This window comes from Pocillopora verrucosa, chromosome 13 (genome assembly GCF_036669915.1).
Source record: "Pocillopora verrucosa isolate sample1 chromosome 13, ASM3666991v2, whole genome shotgun sequence".
Taxonomy (NCBI): domain Eukaryota; kingdom Metazoa; phylum Cnidaria; class Anthozoa; order Scleractinia; family Pocilloporidae; genus Pocillopora; species Pocillopora verrucosa.
Genome location: NC_089324.1, coordinates 5,423,227 through 5,438,689, shown reverse-complemented (window position 1 = coordinate 5,438,689; position 15,463 = coordinate 5,423,227). Strand labels below are relative to the sequence as shown.

General features: G+C 40.1%; 1 protein-coding gene and 1 pseudogene across 1 annotated transcript; both read right to left on the bottom strand.

Moving 5' to 3' along the window:
• Positions 1 to 3,780: 3,780 nt before the first annotated feature.
• On the bottom strand, positions 3,781 to 6,938 carry LOC131783874 (uncharacterized; annotated as a pseudogene).
• Positions 6,939 to 14,262: 7,324 nt separating this feature from the next.
• On the bottom strand, positions 14,263 to 15,189 carry LOC131783868 (histidine N-acetyltransferase-like). The gene has a single exon (XM_059100643.2). The coding sequence runs from the start codon at positions 15,187 to 15,189 to the stop codon at positions 14,263 to 14,265; it is 927 nt and encodes a 308-aa protein (XP_058956626.2).
• Positions 15,190 to 15,463: the final 274 nt, after the last annotated feature.

Here is a 15,463-nt window from a genome sequence, read left to right as displayed (position 1 = left end):
TTTGATGGTAAGTGTCGGGGTAAAGATCAAACGACTTCATTTGAAGGGACGGGGGGGGGGGGGGGTTTGTTTCCCAAGCTATCTGATCATCTATTTGTAACGTACACACGTACTTATATAAAGTGTCCTGTGGTTAGTTTACAGTTCAGGCGTCTTTTGAGAGCAAAATTACGTTTCAAGCTCGCTACCGTTACGTTATCCGACCGGCCATGTTTGATTAAGAGTTGGAGTGGACGGTGTGGGAAGGGGATTGGGAAAAACGTAAAATCCATTGCTCCACCCCTCCCAAATCCGCTCAAACCCTCCCCTCGGAGGGGGGGATGAGCTAGTAGTATGGAGCCTGCAAACTGAAGATCTAACTGAGAAAGACTCCACATTCCACCACATAGTTTGTTCGAACGTAGGAGAAGAAGACAACATACATGTAATGCCAGAGTCCCCGCAATTAGCTAATTTTAAGGTTCGCTCTTTAGCAAAATAATTTGATATTATCAACTGAGTTGATACCGTGAATTGGCCATCGTTATGAGTTTGAAAATTGACGTTTCGAGCATTATCCTTTCGTTATTCGCTCTGGCGAGGAGCTAACGCCCGAAACGTCAGCTTTTAAACTCAAAGGTGGCTAATTTCCTGGTCATCAACTCAGTTGAAAATACCAAATTTCGGCCTTGTTACACTCTACCACCGACGTAGCACCACAGTTTCTTCAGAAAGTACCCACTTTATTTCTTCGTACTTTTACAGCCTGAATGTAAAATCTCTTGAACTAATTGAAACCCTGTTACAGGGTACAGGGTTTGAGATGGGTACAGAAAGAGCTTGTAGGTTGCTTCATTCGATACTCTTCTTTGCTCTTAACCCTCTGTTCCCCACGAATGATAAGCCTCAAATTTTTCCTTATTATTTCATCACTGAATCAAACATTAAGGACACGAGAAAAAAGGAAATGATCACTCAGTTGGCGATGCTGAACTTTTTATTTCAATGATTACATCAGTCATTGCAGGTACAAAAGAAAACTAGCGTACTACACGTCTGATTGACTTTCGCTTGTACTTATTCGGAAATTTTTAGCGCCAGGTTACAAACTTATTCAGAGAAAGGAAAAAACCAAACGAAAACAAACAATCGTTGCTTGGGGAGCATGAAGCGAGGATAGGCATCGCCCAATTTCTTAGTGTCTGACAAGGTAACAACGTAGGGGTCAAAAATCTGCGGCTTCAGTGTAACAGTGCAGAAAGACATAATGCTTTCCTACACATGCGCACTTAAATTAAGCTATTCCAAGGCGTGGGAGTAACTTACAACCTATAATTTCGTAATGGATGACAAAGTTCCTTGCAAACCGTTTCCTGTTTGCGCAAACTCGCATTTCATTCCAGATTCACGTGTACAAACGGCATCAGGCGAACAATTTGTTTCAGATCTTTGGCTGGCCCTGAGCCTCTAAAATATCGCATTTGAGTGCAGATTTATCGACTGATATTTTGAGATTTCCAGAGCAAAGTAACGCAAAAGTGGTTCAGAGTCACACACTCATGACAAAGGGTGGACCTCTTCCTGTTCAAGGTTAGCCCACACTTCTAAAAAAAGGCGTTCAACCCGCGCAGAATAAACGTCTACCCAAAGATTTAGGTAGATTTTTTATGCGCACATCGCTTTAGGAGAACAGCTAAAGCTGCATTCTCGGTCGTTTCCGATCGTTACAGAAAGGGCTTGTAGGTATCTTCATCTGATATTCTTCTTCGTTCTTAACCTTTTGATCTCTGAGAAAGACTAGCTTCAAATTTTTCCTTATGATACCGTACCTGAATCAAACATTACGAACATAAGAATAAAGGATGTGATCACTCAGTTGGGATGCTAAACCTTTTATTTCAATGATCACATCAGTCATTGCAGGTACAAAACAAAACTAGCTATTCGAGGTCTTCATATTATACGTCTGATTGAATTTCGCTCGTGCTTAATTCGGAACTACAAACTTACTTAGAGAAAGGAAAAATAATAAACAAAACAAATTAAAAAAGAAAGGATCGTAGTTTTATAAGTTGCATAATCTATCAGTTCACGCGGAACCTTTTATTTCAATGATTACATCAGTTATTGCAGGTACGGAACAAAACTAGCTATTCTTTGTCTTCATATCATACATCTGATGTAATTTCGCTCGTTACAAACCTATTCAGAGAAAAGAGAAAAAAAACCACAAACAAACAAAATAAACGATCGTATTTTGAGGAGCACGAGGCGACGATAGAGCAGCGTGACATCGCCCATATTCTTCGTGTCTGACAAGGCAACGGCGTAGGGATCGAGAATCTGCGGCTTCGCTGTAACAGTGCCAGGAGATGTGGTGCTGTCCTACAGCTGCGCACTCAAATTAAGCTATTCCAAGGCGTGGGAGTAACCTACGACCTAACATTTTGTAATTGAAAACAAAGTGCTTTGTTAATCGTTTCCTGTTTGCGGAAGCTCACACTTCAGTCTAGTTTCACGTGCACAAACGGCATCAGGCGAAAAATTCGTTTCAGATCATAGCCTGGCCCAGAGCCTCTAAAATATCGTATTTTGAATGCAGATTGTATCAACTGAGATTGTGAGATTTCAAGAGCAAAGTAACGCGACAGTCATTCAGAGTCCCACGTTCATAATAAAGGGTAAAACTCCTCCCACTCACAGTCAACACACACATTCTAAAAAAAGGCATTCAACCCACGCAGAAGAAAACTTCTGACGAAGTTTTAGTTAGGCAGATTTTTTGTGCACATATTGCTCTAGGAGAACAGCTAAAGCTACATTCTTGATCGCTTCCGATCATAACAGGGGCATTGTTCTCTTTTACACTCTGTTTTGACTGGCTGATTTGCTTTAGAATAAGATTTCGTTTGGAATAACATGATATCGTCTGGATAACGTGATATCGAAATCAAACGAATTCCTTTGGTCATTTTTAGAAAAAGCCTGACAAAAAGTTGTCACGAGCGTGGGACAAGGAAAAATTCAAAGTTGCTACGAGGAAGCAAACCTCTTTTAAGTCTGACTCACCGTGCGTGTATTCCATAGGTCTAAGGTTTGATTCCTCGTGGGGACTCAGAATTTATTATTTGTCTAACGCTCGTGACAGGACGGAATAATATTATTGATTGATTCAAATCCTCTCCCTGACGTGCCCGACTTCCTTCTGAAAGCAAATCACTGATCTGATGGAATTGTAGTCACTTTCATTGCAAACTCGAACGGCCAACAAAAAGTCATCTGCCATCGATATCCATAATATCAGGAGAAATTGATCAAGCGTATCAGCCGCGAAGATAACTCGAAGACATTCTTATGTCTTGCAGTCACGTCACAAATTAGTGGGAGCTGTGCAGGCTATTATATAAAATTTTTAAAATATTTGCTTAGATGTTAAATTTTTTTTCTTATAGATCTAACTACTTCATCAATAAGGAGGAGGTTGGAGGATGGGGGGGGGGGGGATATCCTTTGTGCTTGTCTTAATGTTATGTTGTTTTCCTAGCTATCTGATCATCTCTTCGGCTGTAACATATATAAGTAGACATATAAAGTGTCCTGTGGTTAGTCTGCGATACAGGTGTCCTATTTGGACAGCATAACGCTACAAGCTCGCTACCGTTTATCCGGCCGGTCATGTTTGATTTAGAGTTAAAGTGGACGGCGAGGGGAGGTATTGCCTCACGTATTAGTCCCCATTTCCTTTCTTTTGACCGTCGTTCACCCCCCCTCCCTCCTCCTCCTCCCTTAGTACAAATTTCGTTCCCTCCTTACCCCTCTACTAATGTAAAATCAAAGACGGCAGCACTTGCACACAAAAATTACGCAATCTTGTGATTGAAATTGTACATATAGATCGCTTCGCTAAAATATGCTTAGTGTATATTAAATAGTCCACTGCAATATCATTTTCCGTTTCGATTTAAGTTTAGTGAGAGAAGCGTGACCTAACTTTGATTGTTTTTGGTCCCACGTAATTTGCGCTCCCACGATCATGTTCAGTGATCACTCTTTGTTAGTCATGCGCGAAACAGCTGTTGATTCAAGAGCTCCTGAAGGTTTCTTCACCGCAGTGCACATATATGATTTTCATATATCGTTCTCCTTCTAAATCATCTAGGTCTGTTAGTAATAAACTTTTAATTTAAGAGGGTGTTGCTAAACTATGGATCAGAGGACCGCAGAACCTCCGGAACCCATATTTGTTTGTACAAGAAAAGTAATCAGATAAAACAAAAATAAAAGAACTTTAAAAGTATCTGAGTACAAAGAAGAATACTTTGAAAGAGAAATATGTTTTAATTATCCCTGACATCCAAATTTAATTATGGCGACATCCACAGTACTAGTACAAGGGTATGTGATGTCATAAGGAGCGATCAGCTATTACCTAACTTGCACTCCAACGGTTTGGTTACCGCGATATCCCGATAACGCCTTATCCCGAAAGGCTCTTAGCAAACCTTTAGGCTAAAGTTCCTTGCTTGTACAAAGCCTTGCAATATGTAAGACAAGCATAAAGTACCATGGACGTCAGTAATGCTTGCAGTATTTCGGGGTGATCTGGGCGTCCGGAGCGAATTTAAAGCGTTTTGCTTCCAGTGGATTCATTCAGTTGGCGTTACTCAAACGTATCTTGAAAAGGATAATGAACAGGGCACGTCAGATGAACCAAAACCGAGCTAATTTGCTTAAATCAGCCAAAACAATTGACACGAAGCAAATTAACAACCTCTTGACCGGGGAAAATTTGTCCTTATTCAAAAATAGTCTAGAACTTTTTAAGGTTGAAAGCGCAGATGCTCACTGTGTGAGCTTGGGCTTCCTGAGGTTGGACGTTAAGGTAGAAACACATATTTTTCTTTCAACGTTATCTTCTTTATGCCTGAAAACGAAATCTCCAACAGTGTCAAGGTGTTTTAAATTTTTAAATTTATTTCATTATTAACTTTTTTTACACAAAAATTAATGGTTCCAATGATTCCACAGGTTTCGGAGGTTCCTCGGTCTGCTGATCCATAGTTTAGGTAACACCCACTTTAAGACACTAACCACGGTTTAACAAAACATTCGCATAAATATGAACTAAACTTTTAAAGGTCATCATGTATGTAAAAGCTCTAAAGCCTTGAAAGCTCATTTTCCTATTCAGCTCTAACATTTATTCTCATTTAGGGAGCGCCACTATGCTTTACTTCATGCAAAAACTTTGATTAGCAGGCGTAAGAGTGAGTGAGATGTTGTTTATAACTATTGCTATACATGTCAATTATCTTATACACAGCAATGTTTGGTCCACACTACTTAAAACACTTTAACTCGCGTGCTTGACCAAGACAGAATTCTACACCATCAAAACAATATCACGCATTGTGTGTAGGAAAGTCGCTTACTGCTACTGTTTACCATTACTTAGAGCATAATAGTTTTGAAGGTCTTCGACATTAAATAGAATTTTGACCATTGGAAATACTGTGTATGCTTCCATTAGGTACTCTGTGCAGACAAATGAATAATTGATGGTGTACCTTTCTGTGCTTTTAAAGCGATACAACTCAAAGGTCAGCCCCTTCCTCAGGCTCAGGGTATCAGAATGCCGAGCGACAATCTTGTGGCCGTCATCTATGGCGCAGTAGGCAGATCCAAACATCTCGGAGGGCTTGAACGTCAGCTCAAACTGATCTGGGTTATTTCTTGAAGTGGAAGAAACAGTCGCTGTAACTTCTACATTTGGGTTTCGCAATTTGGCTTTGGCGGACTCGCCTTTAATAGCTCGGTAGGACCATATTTGGCGTAATCGTGGTTGGGATCTAAGAGCTGAATTCCAATAGAAAAGTCCCCGTCGGATATCATGTAAGACATGGGGTCCCGGGGCTTCTGAGGCTCGGGCAAAACGACGCCCACCTTCATCTTGACAGTGATGTCCTCCTCATTACACAGCTCGCCGCAGGGAATGAGAGGAACTCGCAAGATGTTCTCCCAGTCGGAGGAGTCGGGTAGAATATCAAGATTCAACTCATTCTCTTCCTTAGGAGAGTTCCACTCTGCATTCTTTCGCAACCAGTCGGGGAGCATGAGGCGATGGTAGAGCAAATGTGATTGACGACTCATGGCTTTTTACGCTCTGCAAAAACTTAGGAGAACTGGCAACGCCTTCAACTTACCTCGAACAGTGTGTCTGACTTTTCTCACACGCGAATTTAAACCATTTGCAAAGAAAGCAGTAGGTGTGGCTATGACGTCAATTGTTTTGAGCGTTCGTTAGACTGTATTTACAGAAATTAAGCTCAAACATATGCACTGTATCTGGGTATCTTTCCCTCCTCAACAGCTGATCTCATGTACGATGCATCAGACACTTGCTGATTGGTCGAAAAAATCATGCGACTATCGTATGACCTCAGAACAATAGCAACGCTACGACTCCTTTCCTCGGGAAAGTCCCTGTTGTATTACATCATCAACTTCCTGTTTTTCTGAGAATGTCTCGCAATGATAAGTGAGCAAAATTTAAACAGCAAATATTTCTTTTACTACCCACTGATTAGTGCAACATGAACACGTATCGTACTTGGCATTTGCAATCATTAGAGAACATGAACTCCTTGTGGAAATTTTGAGTTCCTGTTTACCTTACGAATTTTCCCCCGAAAGTGCCGCTGCTTTATCTCTCAGTTGCTTAAGTGCGCTGCTGGATTTCCTGTTGTATCGCACTCATGTTTGTGTTGGTGAAAAGTGAATAGCATTTTGCACTTGTTGACGGCTGAAACATGCAACACAAAAGATACATTCTAACCTGTATTTAGCGGTCGACTACGTTGAGGTCGTGTTTTCACAAGTTTGACAAGTTTAAGTCGGAAAAGTCTGGAAGTACAGTGAAAACAGCTCGTCCTTAGTTTAGCGAGTGAAAAATGCAAGCTGTTTTCACAAGAAAAAACGGGGGTTTATCTTGCCTTTATGACCGGAAATTCCAGCAGAGTTATACTGTCTCCGTGATGGTACAACTCGTCCTGATAAATGCCGCAGCCAATCACATTGCCCGTAGTGACAGATGCCTGCCAAATCGTGAACTGGCAAATATTTTCCAGACGCTCGCGCTCACCTCCCGATTCACTTTGCAAACAGTGCTTTTGAAATGGCAGACAAATTCACTCGTTATACTTTCCCGCTCCAACAATCCGTCGCATCCTCTCCATTTGCCGAGACATTAGTCGCATCCTCTGAAGAAAAGCCGCGTCACATGAGACATGGTTTGATGTTACTCTGGTTTAAAGATTTAATGAATGTAACCGAGAAGTTACGATTCATAAACTAAACGTTTCGACACTCCTGTCTAGTGCCTTCATCAGGCCGGGGTGATCTAAACGCTGCAACAAGAGGTCCTTTAATACGCTCACTAATTAGCTGCCTTTTTTCTGACGAGGTGTAAATAGGAGTCAGGAAGTAAGCTGCCATCGCACTATTTAAAGGAGCGTGTGCGGAGTTAATATGACGAGCCTCCAAACAAAGGCGCTGGTGGTAACGCCGATTAGGGGTGGTAAATTAGACTTTTCCCACCGAATTGTATGTTTAGTCAGGCTGTATTTTCTTTCTTGCAAAAACGTCGTCTCCTTCGGAGAAATATGGCGAGAATCATTATAAGGAAAGTCATTAAAAATCCTTCGTCTCCCGCCGTTTTTTCAAAGTTGCGCGCTTTTGTAATTTGAATCTTCTAAGTAATCGGCTTAAATTTCGGGTTAAATTTCACAATGAAAATAGATGTCAAGTCTAACTACTAAATGTTGGTCTGTAAACAAACATCTAGAAAGAATGTTCAGCTAGAAAAGTGGTCTAGTGAAAACACAACCATAATAGCGGGTCAGGGTGACCACTAAATACAGTTTGCCCACTTAATACTACACTAATGAATAGAGAAGGCTTTACTGTGCTCTGTTGTAAAGCAAGCAGGAAGCGGCTAGAACACGAAAGAAGTGTAAGGAGAAACACTCGACTACGTCTCGCGTTTCTTTCCACTTCTTGAGTGCTCTAGCCGCTTCCTAGGTGCTTTACAGCAGAACAGAGCACAGTCAAAGCTTTTTTATTTGTTTTATATTATGGAATCCGTTAAATTCCCTACGTATTTTTTTCCGCTCCTTAACTCAAAACTTAAACGCGAAGCAACTTACGTTCCATCACGTAGCATGAGAACAACGTCCAAAGTCCAACCAGCACATACCCAATCATTGTACTACACAAACATTAGGCAATTTTCCACGTGCTTGAAACATATTCTACCGGTCAAATTCTATTTTGCCAAATTATACTTTGCTCCATCACGTTTTATTTCCTCATAAACAACCTGCATGCATTTAATCCCGTATTCTAACCGCATTGATAGAGTCTGTTGAAGATACAACAGAGGTCCAGTTTTCTTTTCGTAGTAAAATTACGTAGAGTTATATTTTTCATGCAGCTAACTATAGACGAATAATTAAAGAACGGCAGTAAGCGCTGTCTCTTTTGCGACCGTTATTTGGTGTCATCACGTAACGCGGTCTCTCTCAAATCGTTGTGTGACGAGACCAAACAACACGGCTGCGAAGGAGATTAATCAATCCCAGTAATCCGAGCGCTTTATGGGTGGAACTCTACCCATCATTTCCGCCAGTCTCGAAGAGTGGTGTCTTTCTTCGGTCTTTAAGCAACTACGAAGAAGAAGGATTGAAAAAAGTATGTATTCAAAAAAGATTTAAAAAGTTATGAAAAGTACGTATACATATTCTTGCATGAACTTTGTCGACACCATTTCTCACATGTTGTGCTAACGGGCTAAACCACAATTTCAAAGTAATAGAGAATTGTTGGAGTTTGTTGTGCATGAAAAATGAAATATATATATAAAAAAAATATTTATCTTAATGAATGATCGAAGTTTATTGAAAGTCGATATTTCCTAAATATCCAGGAATGTTTCCTTTCGTTGATTTCACAAAGTGAAGCCTCAAGAAGAAAAATTACCGAAAAGCTTCCAAAAAATGTAAATTCAATCACAAGAATATTCCTTGGGTACCTGAATGAATAGTCGCCCAGCAAGAAAGACATGTACAGATGACTATGAAGAATATCATGTAGACAGCCCGAGAAAGAACCGAGGGCACTGAATTAAGAAAGCTAACTTATTCCAAACTGAAAATGCAATGACATGTAAATATAAGTATCGGAACAGGTGCATGTTGTCTTTCAGTAGTATTTTTATCTAATAGCTGGAGTGAGGCCTAAAGCTTCTGTAATCAAAATAGGCTTCAAAGATCTCGACGATCCTCACCTGAGTTATAATGATAGTACCGCACCGCTCCTCAATTTTGTCCTATGGTTGACGAGTGTTCCTTCCGAAAGAAAGAAACAGTTTTGCATTTAACAATTTATCCGTGCATAGCCATCTTGTGTCAGCAAAATAGGCTTATATAAACACAAGACATGATAATCTCTTGATAAAAATCTATTATAAAAGCGAAACCTGGTGCGAAATTCTTTATTGACCAAGCTTGTACGGTAAAAAAGGCATGATGTTAACCTCGTTCTTTCATTGCGTTTTTAAGGACCTCAACTTCGTCTCAGTCCATTAAAACGTAAAGAAAAAAAAAACTCGTCCAATTTACAACCATCTTGACTGTATTCATAGCTCTGTTTGTAGCACAGCTTGAGGGTTAGTCGGTCTTCCCAAGGAAAGGAGTGATCGTATCACTGCACTTAAAAGGGTGGTATCGTTGTTGTGACAAAAACGACTCTATTCTTTTTTTTTTTTGCTGCGTTCAGTGACGCATTTATTGCATGCAAGTCACTTTTCTAGAAGGAATGTTGTATTACATCATGGACTTCCCGTTTTTCCTAGAATTTCTCGCAATGGTAAATGAGCAAAATTTTTAATAGGAAATATTTTTTTGTTAACAAACTTTACTAGTAAGAACAATAGCAATCTGATAACTCATTTCTTTGGGAAAGTCACCTGTTTACCATAGACTTCCTGTTTTTTAATGACACCACCGCGTGGGCTGTGTGTTGATTTCTTTGAATCAAAACCGTCTTTATTTCTGGGAATTATTTCCTTTACAGCATTTCAGTATCCATTAGGTGGAGAAGATTTAAACTACATTTATAGCCAACGAATGTCATGACATAATTTTTGTCAAATTATTTCCATCATATGGAAAGTGGTATAGAGTTGGCTTGTTCGAGCTCATTTTCATGAAATGAGCTCGAACCACCAACTCCTACACTACTAACTGCTATACTCACTTTGCTTTACAGCACTGGAAAGAAGACGACAGACTGCACCCGTTTAAAAAATTCAAGCTCGGGGTTGTTCAAAGTTCATTTTTAGTTAGACCGTAACACCACAACTGATGTCACGTTCGGAAACACATATCAAAACAACAAACTGCAGTAAAAATATTAATCAACCGTTAGTCAAGCCCACATTTAAGACAAAGATTAAATGAAACTAAAATTTCACTTAACCATAAGTTAGCTGGCTTTCAGAGCAGCGCTTTTTATAACCTTCGATCAGGCGTTTTTTTGTTTTCAGTTCGCAACCACAAGCCTTTCGCAATCGAAAACCGCCTGATCGCAAGTTACGCTTTTTAAACCGCCTATTCTTCACGATACTATTTTCCTAGTTTTTCTATTTTCATGATACTAATTTCTATAATTCCGATAACATTTTGACCAACGTGAGTCTGTCAGTCTATATAAGAATTCACTGCAAACGAATTTGCTAAATGCTTAGTTAAGAGCGTGGCTATTGTTAATTATTGCTATTGTTCACTTTATGTCACCTTGGGATTTACTTTACGCATCCAACCGTCTGATTGACAGCAGCTGAAATCTGCCAAGAGACTCATGTATTCTCAAAGCTTTATCTGCTGACCAATCACAACCGACTAGTTCAAGATATGCAAATTATTACGCCGCCCGACTGCAAGTACATGTCGCGAAAGACAATAGCATTCTGGGCGATGTTGTGTTTCTTAACAGGTCAGTGTAAAACGCAGACTGCAGACTGCAGACTGGGGGTAAAATGCAGACTCAGGGTAAAATGCAGACTGAAGACTGCAGATGAAGGTAAAATGCAGAATCGCTTCTTTAGATAAAATTTATGGACATTTCTGATTTATCTAAATGATGAAACCTGAGACTTCTACTTGCTCTTAATTTGTTTCAATTTAAGGAAGACTCCGCCATTTTTCCAGTGAATAAAAACACGTCACAGCAAAACTAAATTTCTAAAGCATCCCTTGTCGACCAAACAAGAAGCCCAGTGCAGGTTAAGTTGACCATGATAGCCGCAGATTTACCACGGGTTAATACTGAGGTGAAACACCGAGCGGAACAAGAAGGGCAAACATCTGGGGATATAGTTGGAGGTTTTTTAATTAGACCCTTATCTCGCACCCACGAATTTGTATTAAATTTAAATTTGCAGGCCCAACTTCGCAACGCAAAACAGAGGTATGAGGAACAGGTTTTTATTGTCCAAGGAATCGAAATTGCCGATGTGTCATCAAAGTCTATCGTTTCTACTTTCAAGGCCAAACAAAGTATACATGAGCTACATGTATGCTTAAGCTCAGCAGAACTGTTTATTCCTTAACAAGGGAAAGGTATTTAGCTGGCTGTGAATTGCATATTCAAACACCTACGTTTCTAGTCGTTCTTACCTTATATCAATATGTCAACGCCAAGACCATCTGAGTAAGTGAAGTTCGAAACATCAATAGCCATAACGATTATTGCCACTCTCTCACGACTTACGTTGCCTTGATCCCAGCTCACTCTTGACGTTTTTCCGGGGAAGCGGGTCATTTTCGAACCGAGTCTGCATTTTAACACTGGTCTGCAGTCTTCAGTCTGTACTTTAACTCTGGTCTGCAGTCTGCAGTCTGCGTTTTACACTGACCGGTTTCTTAACAATTTATTCCAGACAGGTGAAAATGGAGCTTTCTGCTTAATGACCACGCAAATAATGAACGCGTTCGGGATAAGTCTTGTCTGCAATCACTTTATCACTTCAGCGTTAGCTGTTCTTGTTAGTTTTTCAACTGAATACTGATGTTCAGTTTCTTATTTTAGCATATTATGAAGTGTTTTTGAGACTTAGCAATAGATTGGACCCCGAGTTAAGTTCGCCAACGCAAGATAAATATTAAATACGTATCTCATATTCCTCCGTAATTGATACATTGTTACCTCTGTGCTTATTTATAATTTTACTGGAAACTGAGATATGAATTTCCTAGGAGGTATCTGTCTCTCTCTGCAATTCACAAATTGGGAAGCTTGTTTCTATGAACAAAAAGGGGATCTAGAATTTAAAATCATGCGCTCGAGAGCATTATTTGCCAATTGGTTAGTTTGCATCGAAAAGGTAACATGTCGAATAACATTGCTCTTTATTAAGAGTGTGAAAGAAATTGAGACCCCACTAGGTTTCTTCAGCAAACTGTCTTTGCTCGATGGTGTATGGGGAAGAGATTTTCTTCGCGTTGGCTGGGTCAGGCTTGCGTGGGCTGTACTGTAATATAAAAAAAAGACACTTTGTTTCTCCAAGAAACTATTTTGATATGTAAATCAATATATGCAATGTTTTGTCCATGATTGTTACCCACTGATTAGTGCAACATGAACACGTATCGTACTTGGCATTTGCAATCATTAGAGAATATGAGCTCCTTGTGGAAATTTTGAGTTCCTGTTTACCTTACGGATTTTCCCCCGAAAGCGCCGCTGCTTTATCCTCGGTTGCTTAACTGCGCTGCTGGATTTCCTGTTATATTGCACCCATGTTTGTGTTGGTGAAAAGTGAATAGCATTTTGCACTTGTTGACGGCTGAAGCATGCAACACAAAATATAATTCTAACCTGTATTAAGCGGTCAACTACGTTGAGGTTGTGTTTTCGCAAGTTTGACAAGTTAAAGTCGGAAAAGTCTGAGAGTACAGTGAAAACAGCTCGACCTTAGTTTAGCGAGTTAAAAATGCAAGCTGTTTTCACAAGAAAAAAACGAGGGTTTATCTTGCCCTTATGACCGGAAATTCCCGCAGAGTTATACTATCTCTGTGATGGTACAACTCGTCCTGATAAATGCTGCAGCCAATCACGTTGCCCGTAGTGACAGATGCCTGCAAAATCGTGAACTGGCAAATATTTCCGGACGCTCGCGCTCACCTCCTGGTTCACTTTGCAAACAGTGCTTTCGAAATGGCAGACGAATTCACTCGCAATACTTTCGCGCTCCAACAATCCTTCGCATCCTCTCCATTTGGCGAGACATTAGTCGCATCCTCTGAAAGAAAAGCCGTGTCACATGAGACATGGTTAATAATAAGAAATCCGTAAAATTCCCTACGTAGTTTTTTTTGCTCCTCAACTCAAAACTTAAACGAGAAACAACTTACGTTCCATCACGTAGCATGAGAACAACGTCCAAAGTCCAACCAGCACATACCCAATCATTGTACTACACGAAAATGAGGCAATTTTCCACGTGCTTGAATCATATTCTACCGATCAATTATACTTTGCTCCATCACGTTTCATTTCCTCATAAAAAAGCTGCATACATTTAATCCCGTATTCTAACCGCATTGATAGAGTCTGTTGGAGATACAGAGTTCCAGTTTCCTTTTCGTAGTAAATTTACGTGGAGTTATATTTTTCATGCAACTAACTGTAGACGAATAATTAAGGAACGGTAGTAAGCGCTGTCTCTTTTGCAACCGTTATTTGGTGTCATCACGCAACGAGGTCTCTCTCAAACCCTTTTGTGACGAGACCAAACAACAGTTGCGACGGAGATTAATCAATCCCAGTATTCCGAGCGCTTTATGGATGGAACTCCACCCATCATTTCCGCCAGTCTTGAAGAGTACTACGTTACTTCCGATTCTTTCCAAATTTGCTGTGTATGACGTTTAAATGTCAAACGAATCATGGAGCGAGCAAAAATTTCGGGACTTTCAAAAACCGACCACTTAATACTAGGTGACCACTTCATAAGATGCGCCTAATACAGGTTAAACTATAAAAGTCTCTTCAATTACAATCCTCCATAACTGCAGCTAAACCAACATGTCAATCAAAAATTGGAAACTTGCACCACGTTTCCTGAATACTCCATACGCGGGATCTTCCACGTTTAAACTATAGCGTTCTAGAGATGTAAAGTTTTCTAATTGAAAAGGGGCCTATTTCTATTGTTTAAGGTTCTCAAGACTGAATCATATTTTCACAAAGGAAGAAAGTGGACTGTGCTTTGTCAAATTCCACCTGAGGCAAATATTCTCTGAGAAGTCTTCTTCCTCGATTTGACAAACGTTTGTCTTGGGTGAAAGAAATAAAAAAATCGTCTTCAACAACATTGAACGCATGCTGTAGTTGATGAGTAACTTGAGCTTCGTATAAGCTTGGATCACTCGTATAAATAGTGACAGTCCAATCAGTGCATCCTACCCTTGGTAACAGAGCACCAAAACTGACAGATCTGGGAATACCATCTTCGCCACATTTGTCGACAGCGAAATAGAAATCTTGACCGAGTTCACGTTGGAAATGATCGATGTTTGATTGCGAAGCCTCCATGGGAATCCGATCAAGTACAATGGGGTTATCGGCAAACAATTTCTGAGCAACAGGGCTTGAAAAGATCGTGTCACAGAGGTACTCTTTAGTACAAGGCTCTATCAGGTCTGAGAAATTAACTTTGATAGAGCTGAGTGCGAAGAGCTTCTTATTTACAGCAGAAGTCCTAATAATTGTCATCTGTGTAATTTCTCTCGCGAGGGAAGGACACACTGTGGATGCGAATATCTCTCGCTGTACATCCGGGTAATGTCTTCGTACGTACTCGTTCATTGCTTTTGATAGCCGTTTGTACACACCCTGACCACGAAACTCCGTTAATGTCCTGGCGGCCTGTCGAACTGCTGTTCTTCCATTGTCAACAACCGAGCACTGAACCAGTCCAACAAGTTTTTCGTTCGCGTGAGCTAATATCACCGCAACGTTGTCCATTTGCATCCAGTTATGAAATCTGATTGGAAGATAGTCTTGGCCATCATAAACACCCTCTGATAGTTTTAGGATCTCGTCAAAATCGCTGTTTTGAGCAAGGCGAAATGTAAGTTCAGTATTCATAGTTCTCTTCAGTTGTAGCACAGCTTGAGGGTTAATCGGTGTTCCCAATGAAAGGAGTGATCGTATCACTGCACTTAAAAAGGTAGTATCATTGTTGTGACAAAAACGAATTTATTCTTTTTTTTTTGCTACGTTCATTGAAGCATTTATTGCACGCAAGTCTCTTTTCTAGAAGGAATGTTGTATTACATCATCAACTTCCTGCTTTTCCGAGAATTTCTCGCAATGGTAAGTGAGTAAAATTTTTAATAGGAAATTTTTTTTTGCTATCAAA

Coding starts and splice junctions, on each gene's coding strand:
- LOC131783868 (XM_059100643.2), bottom strand. CDS start 15,189: ATGAATACTGAACTTACATTTCGCCTTGCTCAAAACAGCGATTTTGAC.